Source organism: Euprymna scolopes, chromosome 35 (genome assembly GCF_053919585.1).
Source record: "Euprymna scolopes isolate OS-2025 chromosome 35, ASM5391958v1, whole genome shotgun sequence".
NCBI lineage: Eukaryota > Metazoa > Mollusca > Cephalopoda > Sepiida > Sepiolidae > Euprymna > Euprymna scolopes.
Window position 1 is genome coordinate 29,117,451 of NC_136516.1, and position 23,873 is coordinate 29,141,323.

Consider the following 23,873-nt stretch of genomic DNA (forward strand, 5'->3'; position numbering starts at 1 on the left):
GATGATATTGTATCTGATTCCCAAGGAATTCAGTTGTTTCATAAGATCATCAGGAATTGAGCCTGCACACCTATGATTATTGGCACGATGGAAGTTTTCTTATTCCACAAGCTAGCGATCTCCACCCTTAGTTTCTAATAGTTGCGCATTTTCTCATTCTTCTTGCCTGTTAAGTTGATGGTGTTTAGGCAAGCCACACCAATAATTTGACATTCATTGGTCTTTTTGTTCACAACTGCAATATCTGGTTTCCTGTAAGTTATCTCTCGGTCACCCGGAATCATGAAATTCCAGAGAATTATGGCGTCCTCATTTTTCACTACCCCTTCTGGGTGATGTTGGTACTTCGATTCCAAACTTTTGGCAAAAACTCCAGTACAGAATTGTAAAAACTTCCTCCTTGCGAGGTTTGTATTCTTTTTGAGCAAGTATAGAACACACACTAACAATGTGTGACACTGTTTCAAAAGATATACCACACGACTTGCCCTTATCAAAACAGTCTTTCCCATCGATGTTTTTATTTATTGCATTTGTATTTAGAGCCTGTTCCTGAGCAGCAAATATAAGATTTTCTGTTTCTCTTTTCAAGTCACCTTTTGACAGAAAATCCAACGTGTTCTAACATTTTTGTGCCTAAGTATCTCGCTCAAACTGACAATAAAGTTTTATTCTTACCAACTCCGTCAACTTTTCTGGTTCCATTCTTTCCTTGTACTTCTGCTTATCTTCCAATAAATCTTTATCTAGCTCTTCCTCCTCCGCCACTGTTAACCAAGTAGTGGTGAACACTTCTAAGCTCTTCCTCAACACATTCTTCAATCCCAATCAGCCCTCTTCCTCCTTTTGTCCTTGAGATTTACAGCCTGAGCACATTAGAATTTGGGTGAAGTGCTCCATATTTGACTCACAGTTTCTATGTGTCTCTATCCAGCTTCTCCGTTTCTTCCTGTGTCCATCCTACAAAAGCTGTACTTCATTGGATTATAGCAACAGCCTATGAATTGATGGCTGAGAACAGGTTCCTACCATTCAGTGTAGTTTTCAGGGGCAGTTTGAGTCTCCTCATATACCCCTCTTTCATCTTCTTTTTTTATTTCATTGCAAAGCATCATATCAAGTTCAAACACCCCCAGGTATTTGTAGCCTTCTGCATCAGGATCCCCTAATCTTTTACCATATGGCAAAATGATGCTTTCGATGTCTCCTCTCTTCCTTCGTTTAAGATTAACTTCTGCACATTTGCAAATTCCAAACTCCATATTCATGTCTTCACTCCACTGCTGTGCAGTTTGAACCAGAGAGTCAATTTCCTTTTCTGTTTTGCCAAACAATTTCAAATCGTCCATAAATAACATGTGGCTGATCTTCGGTTCATTCTTCTCCAGTTGATATTCCATCTTTATCTCTCTTAGTACATGTATCAATGGTATGAGTGTTATTATGAATAGAAGTGGCGAAAAGGAATCTCCTTAGAAGATACCGCATTTGATGTTGACTGTCCTTAATAGACTCTCATCTGAAAAAAGGTTGGTTTTCCAACTGCTCATACTTTCCCCTCTGAACTCAATTATATTTTCAGTCACCCCTACCATTTTAAACGTCCTGAATACCCACGAATGCAGCACCATATCATAAGCCTTCCTGTAATCTATCCAAGCTCCATTCAAGTTTGTTTTTCTCGTTTTGCAGTTCTTTAAAATACATTTATCAATCGATAGTTTGGTCTTTTGTTCCTAAACACCTTTTCCTCCTGTCTTTTTGTTCCACTTGTAGTGAACCATTTACTTGTCATATACTTTTGAACTGATTATCCCTGTCAGTGTCTTCTAAAGCAAGTTCAAGCAAGTAATTGATCTATAATTTTCAACATCTGGCCCATTACCAGGGTCTTTCATTATTAAAATAGTCCTTCCCACTGCAAGCCATTCTGGTATCTGGCACAATCTGACACAATCATCCAGAGAAACAGCAACCTCCTCATGAATTAGTGTGAAAGATCGTAACCAGTACCCATGAATTCCATCAGGTTCAGGTCCACTTAAGCATGAACTTCCTTTGTTTTCTCAAATCTTCAATAGAAATGTGGATATCCTCTTCTTTGTGACCTTCCAGTCTTTCACTTACTCTTGCGACCCAATCAGCATCGACCTTGTGTGAAGTCTCTCTTGACCATGTACTTGTCCAAAACTTTGTAGCATCTTGAGGGTTAGGAACCACTGTTTTCGTTCCACCTCCTTCCAGATTTCTAAAAACTTTGACTGGTTTGTTTTGAATAACTTGTGATCGTTAAAGTGCTGAATTCTGTTATTATGCCTGTTATATATCTTGGAAGCTTTTGCCATAATCTGCTGCTGCTTTTTTTTTTGTATGATTATTATTCACATTTTATGTCTGGCTGTTGGTATTGCCGATTTTATACTGATAGGCGAATCATAACAAATGAACAAACTATCAACATCTTTTTTCAGTCTTCCAGCACTTTCCTCAAGATTCTGGTGGTTCCCAACAAGGCAGTCTATTGAAGTACTGCAACATTGCAATGGATCCTAATTTTTTCAATGTACTTTTCATACCCTTTTGTTACACTTCCCAGAGCTCCCATCACAATAGGTACAACTTCTCCATTTTTCAACTTCCATAATCTTTTTATCTCCCTTTTCAAGTCTTGGTATTTTTCGACCTCCTTTTCTTTTTCATCCACATTCACATCAGCTGGAACTGTTATATTAATGATTATTGCCTTGTGTTCCTTTTTCTCCCACAAAACTAAATCTGGTATATTATTATTATTATTATTATTATTATTATTATTATTATTATTATTATTATTATTATTATTATTATTATTATTATTATTATTATTATTATTATTATTATTATTATTATTATTATTATTATTATTATTATTATTATTATTATTATTATTATTATTATTATTATTATTATTATTATTATTATTATTATTATTATTATTATTATTATTATTATTATTATTATTATTATTATTATTATTATTATTATTATTATTATTATTATTATTATTATTATTATTATTATTATTATTATTATTATTATTATTATTATTATTATTATTATTATTATTATTATTATTATTATTATTATTATTATTATTATTATTATTATTATTATTATTATTATTATTATTATTATTATTATTATTATTATTATTATTATTATTATTATTATTATTATTATTATTATTATTATTATTATTATTATTATTATTATTATTATTATTATTATTATTATTATTATTATTATTATTATTATTATTATTATTATTATTATTGTCATATCATCATAATGAGAAAAGTCATAATAATAATAATAATAATAATAATAATAATAATAATAATATAAAATCAGATTCGAATTTTACTGTTGAATATTTAATAAAATTACACCCTTCCCTAACATGTGATGTTGTTCAACTAATCAAAACAATTTATATCTTCTAACTCTGCCCTTTTTTACTATTTAATCACACATTCGAGTGACCTTTATGATAAGAATAGGGACACTTTGAACATGAATTAGAAATGCGTGTCGGTCACACCAGAACGATTGCCTTGCTTGAAGAGGGATGTCATACAATTTGATTTCTTTTATTTCTCAGGATGTGACATCATGACGAAAGAATCCTATGCATATCCCCGGTAATGCCTGACATATAATGATTATTCAACCATGACAAAAATCCTGTGGGTGATGTAATAATTATCTAATTGGAAAGTAAAAATTGCGTATTAATACCTTTAGCATTGCGTTCTTATCTCAGTCACACGCGCACGCGGGTGTGTGTGGGTGTGTGTGTGTGTGTGTAACAGAGCGTATAATTATCAATGTTCTCTATGAAAAAACGGCTGTTAATTTTTTATTAAAATAAATTTACTTGACATGAGTTTTTTTGTTTTTTTTTCGGAAACCGTTTATATGAAAATATATGCCAACTACGCGACACAGAATCTTCGCCGTTTAATCTTCGTGGGCATTGTCAAGCTAAATTGTATGGAATTCGTGTTATACAAAACAATGTAATATGAAATAGCAGTTTACTGAAGCTTTGTATGAGTGGAGTCCAGTCATTGGCTTATGAAGACATTAACTTATAGACGTGAATAACAATGACTGATTATTTAGCTAGCTAAACTAAACACTATCTATCTATCTATCTATCTATCTATCCATATATATATATATATATATATATATATATATATATATATATATATATATATTGGTATATTTGGGCACAAATTTTTTCTCTAACGCATGTTTCGTTGAACATAAGGATAATTCTTGCTTGTTTCTATTGCGATCCATCTTTTCTATTTGGCAGGCTAATGTTCGAACTTTCTGTTCGAATGTAAAAAGAAATTCATCATAACCGCAATCGTTTTCAACTCTCACGAGTCGTCTTCAGACGTGTGATGAATTAAAAAAAAAAAAATTGCGTTTACTGAATTTATTGAAGAACTCGATTAAAATCGTTTAAAAGCACTTGAGCGTGCCTTCTCCTTCATACTGAGGCTGATTGATCGTCGGTTTGTTTATGCCTCCACCTCCTTTAAATAAAACTAAATTAAACTAAATATAGTTCATATAACCACTTACGCCTAGCAGCTGTGTTTCAAAATTAATAATGGCCGGTCAATGGCAGACATTCACTCGCTATCTCATACAGTCAAACCGAGAGATCTTTTTTAAAGATTCTAACTGTCTTTTTAAGTGCAGTTGCTTGTATATTCACCAAGTAGTTTTTAAAATTCTTTTCATGTTGCTCTTATAATAATTGGAATGATGGAGATTTTCTTAGGATTCCAGTTTCTTTTCATGTCGTACATAAGATTTTTGTATTTTGTTATCTTTTCCTTTTTAGCTCTGTTTGACCCAGCATCATTGGGGACACTAGTTTTGTTGTGGATATTATTTTCAATGCAGCACAATCATTTTTGGTTTGATTTTTTCTTTCTTTCTTTTTTTTAGGCGCCTTGTCATATGCTGAACTTGGTACATGTGTACCTAAATCTGGAGCCGAACACGCGTACTTCCTGTTTGCTTACGGACCCCTTGGCAAGATCATCGGGCCCATACCATGCTTCCTATTCGATTGGGTCGGCCTTTTCATCATCAGACCAACTATGTTCGCCGTCATTTCACTTTCCCTTGGAACCTACGCTGCAAAACCCTTCTATGAAAACTGTGACCCCCCAGATTCGGTGGTGAAAATGATTACCATATGCACAATGTGTAAGTTGATGTATACTTTCATACCTTTTGCAAAGCTTGAGTAGGTGTGATTTGTCCTTGACAATCAGTCTAACATTAACCCTAAGTCAGAGTTGATAATTGAACTTCTGAAAAAGTATTTGAATCAATATTTTTACATGCTGCTATTTTTATGATAAACTAGCCTGGGTTACCGGCGTTGTCCGGGTGTTTGGAAGTGTGTGTTGAGCAAAAAAAAAAAAAGGTGGTAGTAAGCAGGCAGGCAGGCAGGCAGGCAGGTTCATAACCAGAAGTTTAAATTAAGGCTAGTCAATCGAAAAGAGGGATGACTTTCGAAAATATCGGCGAAAAAAGCGACCCCCTCCCTGTAGAAAAGTGCGCAGTTGAAAGTGAAGGAATTAATGTTTTTAGACAATTTTTCGGTATTTGTCGTCTGAAGAGTCGAGCTTCAAAACGATACTGACCTCGTGAAAATCCATCGCCTCTGTCGAAAGTTTTAGGCAGACATATAAACATACATACATACATGCATTTAAACAGACAGGTGAGATTTATATTATAGACTAGCCTGGGTACCTAGCGTTGCCCGGGTGTTTGGAAGTGTGTGTTAAACCAAAAAAAAAAGTGGTAGTAGGCAAGTAGGCTCGAACCCGTACCTCGAAGGAGACAAAGAACATGAAAAAAAATCTGACTTCTTTGCTGTTGCGCCCATCGCCAAACCGAAAGTGACGTAGGTTTAAATTAAGGCTAGACAATCAAAAAGAGAGGATGATTTTCGAAAATATCAGCGAAAAAGCGAGCCTTCCCTGTAGAAAAGTGCCCAGTTAAGGGTAAAGCAATTAATGATTTTGGCCAATTTGAAGGAATTCATGTTTTTAGACAATTTTTCGATATTTGTCGTCCGAAGGGTCGGGTCCTGGATATGACCTAAAACTATATCCGATGGTGAGGCCCCACCTTTCGGGCCTTGGGAAGTGTGGAGCCACCCTTTAATTGCCATTGCTCCCAGGTCCACTCTGACCCGGAGTGGTAGTACCTGTTAGAGTCCCAACTATGGGTTAAATAGAATCTGACTTTAAAAAAATAAAAAATACTCCATTAAAAATCATTCCTCAAAATAACTAGATTCGGCATTAAATAACCTGAAAAAGGTTGATATGCCGTAAAACAAAAACAACCAACAACCAACCGAAGGGTCAAGCTTCAAAATGATATTGATCTCGGGAAAATCCATCGCCTCTGGCGAAAGTTTTAGGCAGGCATACAAACATACATACATACATAAATACATACATACATAGATACATTTAAACAGACAGGTGAGATTTATATTATAGATGTTTGGCAAAATATAGTATACTTATTAGATCTATTCCAGCCTTTAAAACTCACATTACACATCAATCGTACCATTTGCATATCATTTCTTATCATGTAACGCATATCCTCAACCCTCACTTCCTCCGAGGTCATCAGATCTAAATCTGTCTTTAAAACTCACATTACACATCGATTTTATCATTCAGATGTTATTTATCTGCATATAACATACAATATCCTCAAGTCTTATTGGACACGTTTTACTTCCATACATTGCCTTGATAGAGTTCAAAATAGACTTCGTAGCCTCGTAGATGTCCTTTTCTCTTCCCTGCAACCTCTATCTCACAGAAGAGATGTTGCGCGTTTGTCTCTGCTGTATCGTTATTTTCATGGAAAGTGTTTGACTGAGCTTCAGTCTATGGTCCCCTCTCGCCAAACTTTCACAAGGAACACTCATTTAGCTGAAAACACTATTAATAATTCCACCCACTCTTTATCTGTGCCTAAACCTAAACGTAGATTCCATGAACAAAGCTTCTTTCTTAGAACTGCACGCCTGTGGAATTGTCTTCCGTTTTCCTGCTTTCCAGCTGACTACAGTATGGTTGTCTTCAAGTCTAACGTAAACAAGTTCTTGATGAGCCGTTCCACTTGTTAACAAATTTACCAAATTTCCATTTATTAACGATTACTATATTGTCCAATTTCTACTGTACACTCTTTAGCCCTTATCCTCGAGTGGCCTCTTGACCGTGATAAGTGGTGATGCCTATGTAAAAAAAAAAAGAAAAAAAAGGGGTAGTTTAACTTTAACCCTAACTCTCCCTTGGAACCTATGTTGCAAGTCCTTTCTATGAAAGTTGTGACACCCCAGATTCGGTTGTGGAAATGCCTACAGTGAGAATCGGAGTGTTGCTAGTAAAAAGAGATAATCTTGATTTTGGATGCAAAAATAAAAAATAAAAATAATCGGTTTGTCTATAGAATTTAGTTTATCAGAACAGGTAAACCGTCGAGTTTTCACTATATGAACATATCTCATTTAACTACACAAGCCTTATAGACTCTTCTTTTTCTGGCAGTCTGCTTTTTCTGCTGGTCATTAATATAAGAAATCTGTTGAACTTCGTCCATTCATAATTCTTGATATTACAATAATACTAATTCCTCTCTGTGCTTCAGTAGTATTACAAATGTTAGAAAAGGTCTGGACAACTTTGAAAGCCACGTCATCTAAATGTAATTTCTCCACGTCTGAGTTTTCATCCATTTCCATTGTTTTACACTCCTGGTACACAAACTGGTCATCATCCCTCAACCTGTAATTTCACCGCACTTCTTGCCTACTCGATACTTACAAGTACAACACAAAAAATTGAGCTTCTCTCAACTCCTTTTCTACAAACTGAGCAGGGAAATTGACTCAACCACAACTACTGACCATCACTTTTTTCTCTCTATGCAACACATATCTTCAACCTTTCCTTACAAGGCTTTACTTCTACAAGGTTACTTCAATAAGTACAGGCGCTTTTTTGGATAGCACGCACATGAAACTCTAGACCCGTTTTAAGTAATCTCCTCCAACTGCAATGCACTTGTACCGTTTCAACAACTTCTGGAAGGATCCATGGAAGTCGTCTTGTGTAAGCATGTCAATGGCTCTTGTCGCAGCCTCTTTCATTTCTTCAATTATCTCATAACGATAGCGTCTAAGGTTTTCCTTGAATTTAGAGAATAACTAAAAGTAACAGACCCAAGTCTAAACTATAGGAAGAGTGAGGAACTCTGACAAGGATGGAGTACTCTTGGGACAAACTTCACGCAAATCTTCCGCATCTTCAATTCCTCATGAATAATTGCATGTACAGTTCTCACACTGACATCAAATTGTGCACTTATTGTCTCTCTCAACACACGACGATCCTTATCTATGAAATTCTTTATTTGGCCGATCAACTCTGGTGTTCTGACTTCCTTACTCTTCCCACTCCTCTCATCATCCCTCACAGATTCCCTGCTTTCCTTGAATCTCTTATGCCACTCAAAAACTGATGCTCGATTCATGCAAGATGATCCAAAAGCAGTCTTAAGAATTCCAAATGCTTTTGTGACATTTTTTCCAAGTTTAAAACAGAATTTTATTGGATATCATTCTTCTAATGTGTCCTCACATCCAGATTGCATTCTTAAAATTCGCCAGCAGGCTTTAGTAGGGTGTATTCACTTCCTAGTGTAGCTGTTCATTTGAACTCGAAATCATAAAAATTGATCAGTCATCTCATAAAATGTATAGCAATAACATACTGAATTTTCATAAGTCTACAACAATTTTAAATGCCTGTACAAAAACGTCTGGAAACTTATTGAAGGCACCTTGTATATATAATCACATTGCATACACACATGCATATTTCCTTTATTCGACAGTGGTAACGCTCTGTTGGTTAGTAATAGCAAAATTACACTGAACTTATTCTACCGATTCCTAATTCTTACTATCACACTAGTGTCAGCTCCTCTTGTACTCCAATGGTGTCACCAAGGTAATAAAAGTTCTGAACAACCTCAACAGCATCCTCATCCAAATATTCATCTTTATTTATTTACACTTTCACTGATTATTATCTCAACCTAATTGTAATTACACTATCCTTTTTGTATATGCAATACTTACAAGGACTAAAAAAAAAACTGAGTTGTCTCCAAGTTCCTTTCCACAAACTATGTAGTTGTTCCCAGACTTTTTCAACACAACAACCATTGATCACCACTTTGGTCTCAGTAATATTCACTTACAAACCTTTACCTTCCATGGCATGTCTCTAAGTCTTTAACTGTATGCCAAGGGAGACAATCGAGTGGTGCTAGATATTAATGGTGATACTGTGGAACTGCAGTAAAGTATCACGCTAAGTGCATTATATCACTAACATAAATACATTGTATAGGTGGTGATCAAAATAAAATATTCAGACAATTAAATAAAAAATTTGCCTGGTGTTTTAAGTTGTATCAAATTAATCAAAGCAGATTGATTGAACAAATCCAAAATTATATTAGTCATTCAATATGAAATGTATGACGTATATAAATAATACATACTAGCAAGACTAGTGGAAATTTCACAGAATGTGAAATATATTTAATCACCAAATATGTTTTGATAAAACCGATATTTTTCTAAATAGTGCAAAAAATTAGTCTTTTAGGCATATATAAAGCTCAACATCAGTGTATGGCTGTACACGAATAGACTCCTATATGGTTTACTATCTTACTAAACTGACCAGATACAATGCTAGAGAAGGTATCAAGGAGCAAAACATGTGTATGATAAAGTCACCTACCACCTACGATAGCGGGGCCCCAAGGGAAAAAACCCTGTGCATGCTCACACCGTTACATGTAGAGCTACCTAATATGGCAAGATAACCCACCATAGGGAGGGAGGAGGTTTTAACGGTAACAGGGTGGAGCCCCAAGAGTGTCACATATAACTGGGAACCCCTTATACGCTCACACCATTTGATTTACACTTGTAGAGTTTACAAATATGGCAGGATAACTCATGGTGGGGTGAGGGACGTTTTGATGGGATCACCGTTCACCCTCACCAACATAGTGGGGGCCCCAGGGGTGTCACTTATATATTAGAACCCTATACATGCTCACACTGTTTGATGTAGAGCTACCGAACGCCATGCTAACCCCACTATGGGAAGGGGACTAAGACAACCCACCATGGGTGGGGGAGGTTTTGACGGGTTACATCGCTCACTCACACCAACAGAGATGGAGCCTCATGGGAGTCATTTATAGTGGGAAACCCTAATTAGTGTTCATACGTGTCTATAAAGGTTCCCATTACTACCCCCTCATGTTTGTTTGAGGGGGTTGCTTTTCTTTTGATACTGTAAAAGTTTAAAACTATTTCTTTACACCCACACCACCTTTTCATAATCATTCATACTTTCATAAATCGGAATCCATTTTTGAAGACCCTATTTTAACCCAGTCAACAATAGGTACTTCTGTTAGTACATATATATATATATATATATATATATATATATATATATATATATTAGGAGTTGTTTTTGTTAAAAAACGGAGAAAAAAGTGCTCAATACTTTAGCTGAATATGTTTTTATTATTTCAACCTTGGGTTTTGGGGATTTTATAGTTGTTTTCTTAAATTTGCAAAAACACTAGAGGATGACGTCCAATCTATAGTGGAATGGAGACAAAAATGGATGGTCACATTCAATGCTGCCAAGACTAAACTGGTTTCCTTCAATAATTACAAGAAACCTTTTCTGCCACCAATAGCAATGGCCAGTGACTCGCTATCTGAGAGTACATCTTTCAAACTGCTTGACCTAACGTTCACAGGAAACATGAGTTGGAACAATTACATTGAAAACATTGCCAGGGCTGCTGCGAAGAAGGTAGGCTGTCTCTACCGTGCTAGAAAAGTACTGACACCTGAAAGTATCCTGTACCTCTATAAAGCCACCATTCGCCCATGTATGGAGTATTGTTGTCACATTTGGGCTGGTACATCTGCTGCTAGTCTCTCGCTCCTAGAAAAGGTTCAAAAGAGAGTCGCCAATCTGATAGGCCCTGAACTGGCATCTAAGCTTCAGTCTGTCCCATTGACGAAACGTTGCATCCCTCTGCCTGTTCTACAAGTATTTTAATGGTGAATGCTCTGACGAACTGCAAGCACTTGTGCCCCCACGACGTGAACACCCTCGACAGACCCGACAGGCTGCAAAATCCCACCCCCACACTGTAGAGATCCCTAGATGTAAAAGATCTTTCTACTCCAGTAGTTTCTTCCCCAGAACCGCTAGGCTCTGGAATTCCATTCCAGGTCCCTGCTTCCCCAACTGTACTGACATGCAGAAGTTCAAGTGCAACGTGAACCGACATCTTGCTGCCCAAATCCCAACATAGTGCCCCAGTAGTTGCTGCCCCTGATAGTAACCCCCTACACCAAAGTGGCAATGTGCCTTGTTAGGGGTGAAAATGTAATTAAAAAAAAAATCATTACAGATTGTTTCTACCGACAGGACAATAATATTATTCTGTCGATTACTTCAAATATTTCCAGTAAAAAATAAAGAAAACTTGACTTGAATTATCTGAAGAAATCGCCAGGATAACATTATTGTCCTGTCGATAGAAACAATCTGTAATGATTTTTTTTATTACATTTGGTGGAGGTTAAAATAAACACACACACACACACACACACACACACACACACACACACACACACACACACACAGAAATATAAAATCATATTTCAACAGAAATATATATATCATTTCACTACCGTGATAGGGTTAATTGACAGTTTTAGTCATTTAGAACTGCTTTAAAACTTCGCCGCTTACTCACTTTTCGACCAAATTTCAAATAATTATTATAGTTTGTAGATCACCTTCTCAGCTATATTGTGAAAACTTTTTTCAATTTTCTTTCAGTAAAACAAAAGTTATGATGAATTTAGTGTTGTTCAAAATCGTAAAAAGACATAAGGAGGTGAGCAACGGTTTTTTTATGACTGGTTTCCATATGAACCACGTCGCTTCAGCACCTAGTGTTGCTACTAATTCACTTCTGTCGCGAAAAGAGAAGTAACAGTGAAACAGACAGAATTAAATAATGAAAGGGAGATAATTGGAGGATTTTATTGAAGCAGACGAGTACTGTACATCGTTATTACATATGTGTTTACCGGGGCAAAAAAATAAGACTGAAATTAAACAAAGAACAGGTGAATTTATTGGATGCCTGGAAAAATCATAAATTACAATAGAAAAATGCGAGCATGAAAAATAGTATTGTTAAGCTTAAACACGGAAAAAGTAAAGGACTAGTTGTTAAATCTGGAAAAGAAAAGGACAAGATATTCTAGTAAAAATATATAATAAATTTATTACTTAAAATATTGCAGCATTAGTTTTTTTTTAATTCAATTTAACATTATATAATCAATTCTTACTGCTGCAATATTAGCGAACGGATTAATGCCGTATCCCGGGGTTCTACTGTATAACGAAAGAGATTCATTTAATCCGAGAACAAATTGAAATAATCTTTCTATTGATCAACATTGCATTTATTTTTGTTGTTGTTGTTGTTGTTGTTGTTTGAATTTCCCGCCAAATTGTCTTATTTAATAGATTTATCTCTCGTTTCTCTTTCCTTCTTATCTTTAGTGTTGATCGCTTTCATTAACGCCTGGAGTGTAAGAGTTGCGACAATCGTACAGAATGTGCTGACGTTCGCGAAATTGCTGGCGATAGCAATTATTGCCGGCGGTGGAATTTACTATCTGGCACTCGGTAAGTACGCCACATTTTGGATTTGAAATGACTAATTTAAAAGCACTCAGGAGACCTTCTGACTGAGTCAGATTGTCTTGAAACCCGATGAAAAGGAGGATTGTTTTAGATCTAATTAGCACGGCTACGCGGTGTTGCCCGGAGCATAGATAACAAAATAAAAAAAAAAGTGTTTTTTTTTAGTGTGTAACACATTTCTTTAATAACCCCTTCCTCTCTCTCCCCCCCCTCTCTGTCTCTCTCTGTCTCTGTCTCTCTCTCTCTCTCTCTATATATATATATATATATATATATAATCTATATATGTATGCCTCTGTATATGTACTTGATTACATCTGTGCGCATGCATGCAATGTGTGTCAGAAACTTTGTGAAAAAATATTGAATAATTCGACCTCCCTGTGTTTCCAAGCTTATAACTACTCGAAAAATTTAATTCAAACCCTATTTTTTTTTCAATTAAAGGAGCAAGGACCAAGGTTTGATTAAAAAAAAAAAACAACGTGGTTAAAAAAAAGGTTTTAAACTTCGGACTTTACAGGTAAATTTCTTAAAAAAACACTACATTTTTTTGTTTTAAATTTGAATATATTATTTATTGATCTTTTATCTTCAATTTGTGATATATAAAACTTTGGTGAGTCAATTAATTATTTAAAAAAAAAAAAAAGCGGGAGAAAACGCATTGTTTCTCTTTGGGGAACTTTGAATTTTTTCTCCCGCTTTTTTTTTTTTTTTCTCCCTCGTTGTGCCAATATTTTAATCGTTTTTAAATGTAAATAAATTTAATTAGTGTCCCCGGACGTTTGGCACATTTAATAAGTTCCCCAATAGAACTCTTTATTTTCGTTACAATATTATTTAGGTTGCTATCGATTTTCTCCTGATGAGATGATAGCCGAAAGAGCTCTCGAGAAACTTCCGCCTATTACTTTTTTAAATATATATATATATATATATATATATATATATATATATATATATATATATATATATATATATATATATATATATATATTCCTTAAATTTTAAGTTTTACTTATACCTCATTTTCTTTTAATTTAAATATTTAAACTAAAATGACATTAACGAATACAGGACTATGTCAACTAGTATTAATTACAAGTTGGTATCTTCTACCGAAAAAAACGTTGAGGACGTATCTCTGACAGGGTTGGCGATGAGGTGGGTCTATGCTTATTTATCTCCTTTGCAGAAAGTTAGAAACAAGGTCAGATTAGGTTTTGAAAGGCCAGCGCACTTAATGAAATGCATTCTGGCCTACAAAATGCATGAGAAACCTTCTCGATATTCCCTGGAAAGTGTGCTTCAGGCGATTAGCAATAATTTAGCCCTTTTTCAAAGATAAGCTAACATTAAGGAGAATCGACCTCGTAAGGCTAAACAAAACTATACCTTAACCCGACAGCAATGAAGCCACTATTGAACTGATTGTCGTGCACATACTTGACTGGTATAAAGAGCACTTATTCAGACTGGGCTAGATGATGTTGAAAGATCTGAAGCTCCAAGATGACCCAAGCAGAATATATCGCTGACAATGTCATTCATCGCTCTAGTAAGGATTGTACAGACGTATCAGACCTGATGAAATGGTTAATTGTAGGTATATTTCACCGCTTCATACCCTCCAAAAAACTCGAGCAAAAACCTAACAGTCAGCCATGGTTCTCTCCAGAATGTTCTGCTGCCATTGCACACAGAAATCACTATTTCCATTGCTTCCAACGCAAAAGATGTACTGAGACTAAAGCCATATTCAGCACTGCCAGCAACCGCAGTAAGAAAGAATGCAAGAGAATTGTAAACTCAGTCTGTCAAGTCCAAAGTAGCTGAGCAGCGACTTGTTTCCCACTGGTTTTGGCAAATAACAAACAGGGTCCTGAATAGAAATGTGTGCTCTATTCCAACAATTATCAATGAACCTGAGGTAGCATCTCGTCAAACTCTTTGCCAAGAAATATTGCAGTTAATTCTACCCTATGTGGTCAGGGTGCCAACCTCTAGTATTTCCTCCTGTATCAGAAAACATGCTATGCGACATACAAATATCTGTGCATGATGTTGCCAAGCTAATGAAAAAACCTCAATTCCAGTAAAGCAACTGCCTCTGACGGCATTCCTATTATAGTGTTCAACCAGAACTAGCTCGCATACTTACAAAGCTATTTAAGCATTGTCTTAAGGAGAATTGCTTCCCAATACCCTGGAAACCCTCATCAGTATGTCCCATATTTAAAAATTCAGGTGATCGATCATTTCCCTCTCAATACGGACCAATCAGTCTCTTGTGCGTCATGAGTAAGTTGCTAGAATCTGTGTTAAATAGAGAAGTAGTCAACCACCTCAGCAAAAATAACCTTCTTAGTGACATGCAATATGGTTTCCCTTCTGCTAGATCTACAGCAGATGTGCTCACGGTTATATCTCATAGCATTAGCGAATCTCTTCATGGAGGCTTCCTTTCTAGGGCAATTGCTCTTGACATATCAAAGGTCTTTGATAGGGTATGACATAAAGGTCTATTCCACAAAATCTGCAGCTATTAAATCATTTCTCTCTGATAGGCTCATAAGAGTAGTGGTTGATGCGCAGAAATCAGAAGCTCCTTAAGAGTCCATCCTGGGCCCAACTCTCTTCCTGATCTACATCAATGATCTCCCAAATCACATCCGAAGATCATTTATAGACATTTATCCTAATGACACTATTATCTGGGACAACACTTCAAAGCCTGTGAATAACTAAGTTCACTCTGATTCTCTCTCCTCTGATCTTGATCACGTGATACAATGGTGAAAAGGGTGGCTGGTTAATTTTAATGCATTTTAAACAAAGCTTCTATCTTTATATCATCAATGCTCTGATCCCCATCTGGCATCAATTGACATGGATGGCTTTCGGCTTGGGGAGGCTCCATGTTTTGACAAGCTTCTGGGTCTGACCTTTACTCCTGATCTAAGATGGAGCACATACATCAAATCCGTTGCAAAGGCTGCTGGAAAATTGTTTTACCGCTCCAGTAGATATTTCACTGCTGATGCAATTCTCTACCTGTTTCTGCTTTATCGTTATTTTCATGCAAGTGCTCGTCTGAGCTCCAATCTATGGTTCCCTCTTGTCTGACTTTCACGAAAAACACCTATCTAGCTGAAAGTACTATCAATAATTTTCCCCACTCTTTATCTGTGCCTAAACCTAAATATAGATTTCATGAACAAAGATTCTTTCTCAGAACTGTACGCCTGTGGAACTCTCTTCCATTTTCCTGCTTTCCAACTGACTACAATATAGTCGTCTTCAAGTTCAATGTGAATAAGTTTTTGATGAGCCGTCCCCTTAAGTAATCCAATTTACCAAATTTCCACTACTAATGATTACTACTACATTTTCCCATTGACTACCGTACACTCATTAACCCTTATCCTCAAGTGGTCTCCGGGCCTTATAAGTGGTTACCTATTTGTAAAAAAAAAAAAAAAGAAAAGAACTATTTAAATATATATAGTAATAAAATTAAGCTGAAAAATACATTTTCAATGATAAAGCAAACCTATGTGTGTGTGTGTCTGTGTGCATTTCCCTACCCAATAACTCTGTCAATTTTAAGTCTACAGACTAGAAATTTGATATGCAGGGTATTGAGATTTGGGAAAATCTTTATAATCCGTTTTCGGCCAGAAATTTGGCTGTTAAAGGGTCAAAGTTCAACGATTTGACCTTTGAGAACTCTAACAAACTCCTCCCCCAATATTGGGTATAAACACTTGAAATTTTAGATATAGATTCCTTGGACATGGGTCTAAATTAATAACTTGATTTGAGCCTCAAACAATAAATGTTTAGGGGTCATAATAGGGGTCAAAGTTTAAAAAATTGACATCTGCGGTCTCTACTAAATTACTCAAACAATTTCTGGTCTAAACATTTGAAATTTTACATAAAGGGTATTCAAAGATAGGGCAAGCTTTTTAATCGGTTGGGGTCGAAAATTTGAACTACCATTATATAAATGTATGTATGTTTGCATGTCTGCCTAAAACTTTCGATAGAGGCGACGGATTTTCACAAGATCAGTATCGTTTTTAAGCTCGACCCTTCAGACGACAAATACCGAAAAATTGGCTAAAAACATTAATTTCTTCACCCTCAACTGGACACTTTTCTACAGGGAGGGGTCGTTTTATTCGCAGATATTTTCGAAAGTCATCCTCTCTTTTCAATTTTCTAGCCTTAATTTAAACTTACGTCACTTCCGGTTTGACGGTGGTCGTAACAGCAAAGACATCAAGTTTTTTCCCGTCCTTTTACTCCTTCACGGTACAGGTTCGAGCCTGCCTTCTACTACCACTTTTTCTTTTTTTTTGCTCAACATACACCTCCAAGCACCCGTACAACGCTGGGCTGAAATGCTAGTCATATATATATATATGATTATGGTTTAGATGATGCTGGTATATTTGGTGACAGCTTTGGTTTCTGTGCACGGCAGGCTTGTCCATGGCGGTTTTCTTAGTAACTTCAAGTTTAGGACCCATTTTACATCACTATCAAAAGAATTCACAATATTCAATATAAAACACATACTTAAATCATTCGTTGACATCTATGCTGATGACACGACCATCTACGGCAACACATCAAAGGCTGTAAATGACGAAGTTCTCTCGGATTCTCTCTTCTCTGATCTCGAGCGCGTGGTTCAGTGGGGGAAGATGTGGCTAGTTACCTTTAATGCATCTAAAACCAAACTCCTATCCTTACATCATCAACGCTCTGATCCCTAGCTGGCATCAATTGTGATGGATGGCTCTCGTCTGGGTGAGGCCCCGTGTTTTGACAAGCTTCTGGGTTTGACCTTTACTCCTGATCTGAAATGGAACACGTACATCAAGTCTGTTGCCAAGGTCGCAGGAAAGATGGTGGGATCCCTCTACCGCTCCAGAAGATATCTCACTACTGATGCAATTCTCTATCTATATAAAAGCCAAGTACGGCCAAGGATGGAATACTGTTGCCATATCTGGGCAGGAGCTGCCAAAAACAGCCTATCATGCCTTGACAGAGTACAAAATAGACTTCGTGGTTTAGTGGGGGATGCCCTTTTCTCTACCCTGCAACCCCTCTCCCACAGAAGAAACGTTGCGAGCCTATCCTTGTTTTATCGTTATTTTCATGGCAGGTGCTAATCTGAACTCCAATCCCTGGTCCCCCCTCGCCAATCTTTCACGAAAAACACCCGTCTAGCTGAATCCACTGTGAAAAATTTCCTCCACTCTATATCTGTGCCTAAATCAAAACGCGGATTTCATGAGCAAAGCTTCTTTCTTAGAACTGCACGCCTGTGGAACTCTGTTCCGTCTGCCTGCTTCCCTCCGGACTACAACTTGGATGTCTTCAAGTCTAATGTTAACAAATTCCTAATGAACCGCCCCCCTAATTAAACACTTCATAAAATCTCCTCACTAACGGATGTACTTGCAATACCCCTTATCCCTGAGTGGCTTCCGGGCCTTGATAAGTGGTGATCACTGTGTAAAAAAAAAAAAAAAAAAATAAAAAAATAAAGATTGTCAAGTTAAAAATATACATTTGTTAAGGGAGGTTCCATTCCATTAATTAACTTTGGATACATCTTAGTCAATGGCTCTTAGTTGTTTTTGATTTTTTACTAACAAAGTAGTAAGAGTCCATTTATAATACATTTCCTCTAGGTTATTAAGGTACATGGTTATTTCATGGGTAGCTCTATTACGCTTTAAAGAGTAATAAATCTCATATTTGGCCAGTAGTCTTTTCCTCGGCCTCTTGTTCCCCCAAAAGGTCTTTAAGAACTCCCATGTAAAAGTCTTTCTAAGTAGCCATTTAAATTTTGTAATATCATCGCAATGAATTCTTTAATATCCTCGAGTATGACTTCTTTTATATCCTTGAAAAGATTTTTTGTCAGTGCTTTTTGTTTTGTTTTTTATTTTATTGAAAAATCCATTATTGGATTTTTTTTTTTCAAAGGGAGTAGACTCGTTTCTTTTTTTATTGTTTCTTGTTATTTAGCAGTTCAAACCAAATTATTAATGCCATTTTTGTTGTTTTGAATTTTCTTTTTCAAATTTTTCGCTATAAAATGACTGTTGTGCATGCTCCCTTTCTTTGTTAAACAGTTTTGGAAAATGTTAGAATTTTTCTGTTTTTTTTTGTTTTTTTTTTTTGAACACTGCTTGTCGAAGGTTCTTTTTTTAGTGGTTATATATGTAGTCTCTCCGAAAGTAATAGTGAGCAAATTGCATAAAGTCACTTATGCAAATTTCCCTAAAAAGTTTTGTTAAGTATATTTCCAATAGAAACATTAGTGTCTGTAGGTAAAAATTATTTAATTACAAATATATATAAATATATATATATATGTGTGTGTGTGTGTGTGTGTTTGTGTAGTAGTAGTAGTAGTAGTAGTAGTAGTAGCAGCAGCATAAATATTACACTGTATTTTTTTTCTTGCCTGTGTTTTGGGTTTTTTTATTTTGTCTTCAAATCCTCGGAGATGTAAGTTATCCACGTTTTCACAGAATTCTGTAGTTTTTATCCAGAAAAAGCGGATTTCCGCTTAAATCTTCAAAATTTCACAGAAATGGTGGATGTCTACTTTTTATAATCGAAATCCACTTTTCTTTTCTTTTCTTTTCTTTTTCTTTTTTTTTTTTTTTTTTTTTTTTTAAATAAGGGGAAGCTGATATTCCCTCTTATGACTGGTTTTTCTGAAAACTGAAAATATTAATTTTGCCGTGAATGACAAAACCTCAAGCAATTCATGGAGATGGTAGGGAAAGTTAGATGACTTTGTTTCCTCAGAGAATGGCCATGTCTCCTTCTTCTACAGGAACATTCGTTGTCTTTCACAAAGCTGATTGAAACTGTTTAGGAAAAGTTCGTGTGTGTGTGTGTGTGTGTGTTCCCCTCTCCCTACATACAAGAGGCGTGCCCTCCCATGTTACGAAATTCTTTTTGATTTCAGCTGTATTTGGCATTGGATATTCACAAGTTTTCTCACAAAAAAAAAACTTACAAATGTTTCACATCTTATGAATATATTAATCTCGCCAAGTACGAGATGACGACGGCCTCTAAAGGGGGTAGGTCAACGGGCCGCCAATCTCTCGCTTTCTAGTGCAGTTGCGAATACGTGGCAATTATATAACCGACTGAATTTGCTTAAATGCGTGTAAGAAATGTTTGTTGGTGACATTCAAAATGCCCCATTATTTTTTTAAGTACTAGGCAAATACAAAGATAATTTCAGACATCACTTAAGTGACAATTAGTGTCGGCTTTTTGCATTGTTAGGGAGAGGTGTAAAAAGGGTTCATACCTTTCTCAGCGGTGTGAGCGCGAGGAACTCATGCGGATAAACATTTCGAAACGTGTACGTCCTTCATTATAGAATTTGTCCTATAATTTATTCCTTTGTTCAAATTGCTTTTATAGCATTTTTCTTTTTGTTTACGTCCTTAAATCGTTCCGTCACGCTTCAGTTATGAATAGTATTTTCAGCGTTAAACGCATAGATTGAATGGGCGTATCTTGATTTAGACGTGTCCAATACTCTGTACATCGATCCGTTTAGTACGTTTTATTTATTTTATGGAAATCACTTCGGACAAGGCATGACGCCCTTTGGTATTAGTGTAACAGAGTATATAGCGCGTATGGTGGCTATATGCAAATACCGAGCCGTGTGCGAAATGACGTCACGGCAAGGAAAACGAAAAATACTATAAAAAGGAAAGACAGAGCACGTTAGAGGAGACGATCATGTTAGAGACGTTTGAGAGGACAGGGGTCAGAGAGAAGGAGCACAATCACGTTTTCTTCGGGAAAAGAACCGAAAATAAATGACGTTATTACAAAAAAAAGGAGTCGAGTTATTACTTGTCCTGCGTTCCTTGCGATGTACTCTGCTACGACGTGTGGAGTTCCGGATGTCTACATTTTAACGCGTGTATAAACATGCGCTACGTTACATTAGAAGCTACAAAGTATTGCTTCAAGGTCAAAAACCAGCCAACAAAAACAGCCAATAAGCGTCAGAGCGATAGGTTCCGATCCAAAAAGCAGCAGTTTTCCCCCTTTGTCTGAAACATCGCACATGGAATATGAGGACTAAAAGATAAAATAAGAGAAACGAGAGTTAGGAGGCTGCCTTATACCTCATACACTTAACTTTAAACTATATTTTACACGATAAGTGTTAGATAAATTAATTCGAACTCAGAAAGCAGCAATTCTTCCTTCCCCTTTGTCAAAAACATCGTTGCATGGAATATGAGAACTAAAGAACAAAATAAGGGAAGCGAAAGTTACAATGCTACTCCATACCTCATACATTTAATTTCTAAACCATATTTTAATCCATAATTTCTTTATTTACATTATTGGTGTATACTCTTCGTCAAAAACAATAAGGGGAGTGTGAGATGATGCTTTGCTTGTGTTTTTACCTGTTGCCGATCTCTTTCAAAAGACAAAGCTATTCTTTTGAAACTTAAAGTCTCTTTCAGGAAATGAGAAATGAAATTGAACACGGACAATTATCAAATCTTTTTTTTTTCCTGACGATAATATCCCCATACAAAACAAAACGGTGTTTAATAAATACTGCCAGAATTTCACAAACATCAGAGATATCTAAATTTTCAGGGCTTTGTTTTTTAATAGAAATCGCTTCAGACAAAGTATTACAAGGTCAAAAACTAGCAAAGATTAAGTGTTAGATGAATTCGGACAAAAAAAAAACAGCCATCCTTTTCTCTTTGTCAGAAACATTGCTCATGGATTGTGAGGACTTAAGAACAAATATAAGAGAAACGAGAGTTACAAGGCTAACATTTTCGTTGGTCTGTCAAGCTAAACTTGAAATAGCAATTTCGTTGGTCTGTAACATTTTTGAATAACATTTGCATCGGTCTGTTAGGCTTAAGATTGAAATAAAATTGTTTGGTCTGTCATGCTAAAATATCATTTTGATTGTCCTGTCACAGGAGATTTGGTCTGTCTTATTTAAATTTCGAATATCATTTTCATCAGTCGGTCTCGCTTAAGTTTGAAATAGAAATTTTGGTCTACCATGCTTAAGGTTAGATGGTCTGTACGTTTGAAATCGTATTTATTTATTTATTGGTCTGTCACGCCTTGGTTTCAAATTGAATGGGTGTATCTTAATTCTTACTACCTACCCCTCTTTTTTCTCTGCTTGGTTGAACGAACGTGTCCACAACTAAGTTTGCTCTCAATATTTTTTATTAATTCCGTTGAGCACTGATAATAATTTTGCCATTGTTATTTGTTTCTTTGTGAGAGGCAAACAATTTACTAATTAGTCATTTGACAAAAATTAAGATATTTTTCTTTGCAAGCAAAAATAATTTCATTCATTTTTGCACGAGGATTAACTTTGCAAAGGCTGTGTATCGCCAGTCATCTCAATGTAAATGGTTGACTTCTATTAGATTGATAAGAAAGTTTTAAATTTGACTTCAATTTTCAAATAAGTTTTCGTTATAATACCTTTACTTTATATATTATTTTAAAGAGCGTTTTGCGCTCTGTCTAATCGTTTAAATTACAATCGTTTTAAAGCAATTATATGTTTGTTTTTTTAGAACGTTGAATGGAAAAAAAAGTAAATTCGCACAATTTTCTTATTTCAATTCAAGCTAGGCTGAAAAGCTGCTGAAATAACTCGCGATATGAACGAAGCGGTTTGCCCAAGAACTACTACTGAATGCACAGTACAGTGATGGTTTAAGAAATTTCGTGGCGCCGACGAGCGTCTTGAAGATGATGGGCGTAGTGGTCGGCTATCGGATGTTGACAACGATCAATTAAGAGCCCTAGTTGAAGCCAATTTGCACAGAAGATAACTTGCTTCTGAATCAGACGTATACGACAACCACTTGAGAGAGAGAGAGAGAGAGTGTGTGTGTGTGTGTGTGTGTGTGTGTGTGTGTGTGTGTGTGTGTGTGTGTGTGTGTGTGTGTGTGTGTGTGTTAAGTGGTAAAACTTGATAAATGAGTATCTCATGAATTGAACGACAACCAAAAGAAACGCCGTTATGAAGTGTCATAGTCTCTTCTTTTATGCAACAAGACCCATTTTTCGACCGGGTTGTGGATTGCGATGAAAAGTGAGTTCTTTACGACAACCGACGACGCTTAGTTCAGTGGTTAGACGCCGACGAAGCTTCACAACACTTCCCGAGGCCAGAGTTGAACCAAAGGAAGGTCAGACTGACTATTTAGTGGTCTGCGACCGGTCTCATTTATTACAGTTTTTTGAATGCAGGCGAAACCATTACGGCGGAAAAGTACTGTCAACAAATGGATACAATGAATCAGAAACTTCGCCAACAATACCCAGCATTAATCAACAGAAAAGGCCCAGTTCTTCTTCACGACAATTCCCGACCGCACGTTGCTAAACCGACCCTGCAGAAGTTGAACGAATTGAGCTGCGAAACTCTGCAATAGCCATAGTCTCCAAACCTCTCACCTAGCGACTACCATTTTTTCAAGCATCTCGACAACTTTTTACGTGAGAAATACTTCAAAAACCTAAGCGATATTAAAAATGCCTTCAGCAACTTCATCGCCACCAGAACGCAAGATTTTTATGTTACTGGCATAAATACACTTGTTTTGCGTTGGCAAAAGTGTGTTGATTCTGATGGTACTTATTTCGATTAATACATTTTTGTTTGAGCCGAGATATGTTCATCCGAATTTAAAAGTTGACAACCACAAGAACGTTCTTGTCAATCTGATATAACAGCTAGAATAAACAGTAGTGGTTGAGCTGGGAAAACTTATTTAAGCTATTCTCCCCCCCCTCCGTCTGTCTGTCTGTCTGTCTGTCTGTCTCTCTCTC

At 36.1% G+C, this 23,873-nt stretch overlaps 1 protein-coding gene across 1 annotated transcript in view; it reads left to right on the forward strand.

Annotated features, from left to right (window-relative positions):
* LOC145259770 (b(0,+)-type amino acid transporter 1-like) overlaps positions 1-23,873 on the forward strand; it is a 135,929-nt gene that overhangs the window by 67,127 nt on the left and 44,929 nt on the right. The window contains exons 3-4 of the mRNA XM_080117513.1: positions 5,011-5,274; positions 12,810-12,935. Coding sequence (XP_079973639.1) covers positions 5,011-5,274; positions 12,810-12,935 — 390 coding nt within the window. The remainder of the gene's footprint in view (positions 1-5,010; positions 5,275-12,809; positions 12,936-23,873) is intronic.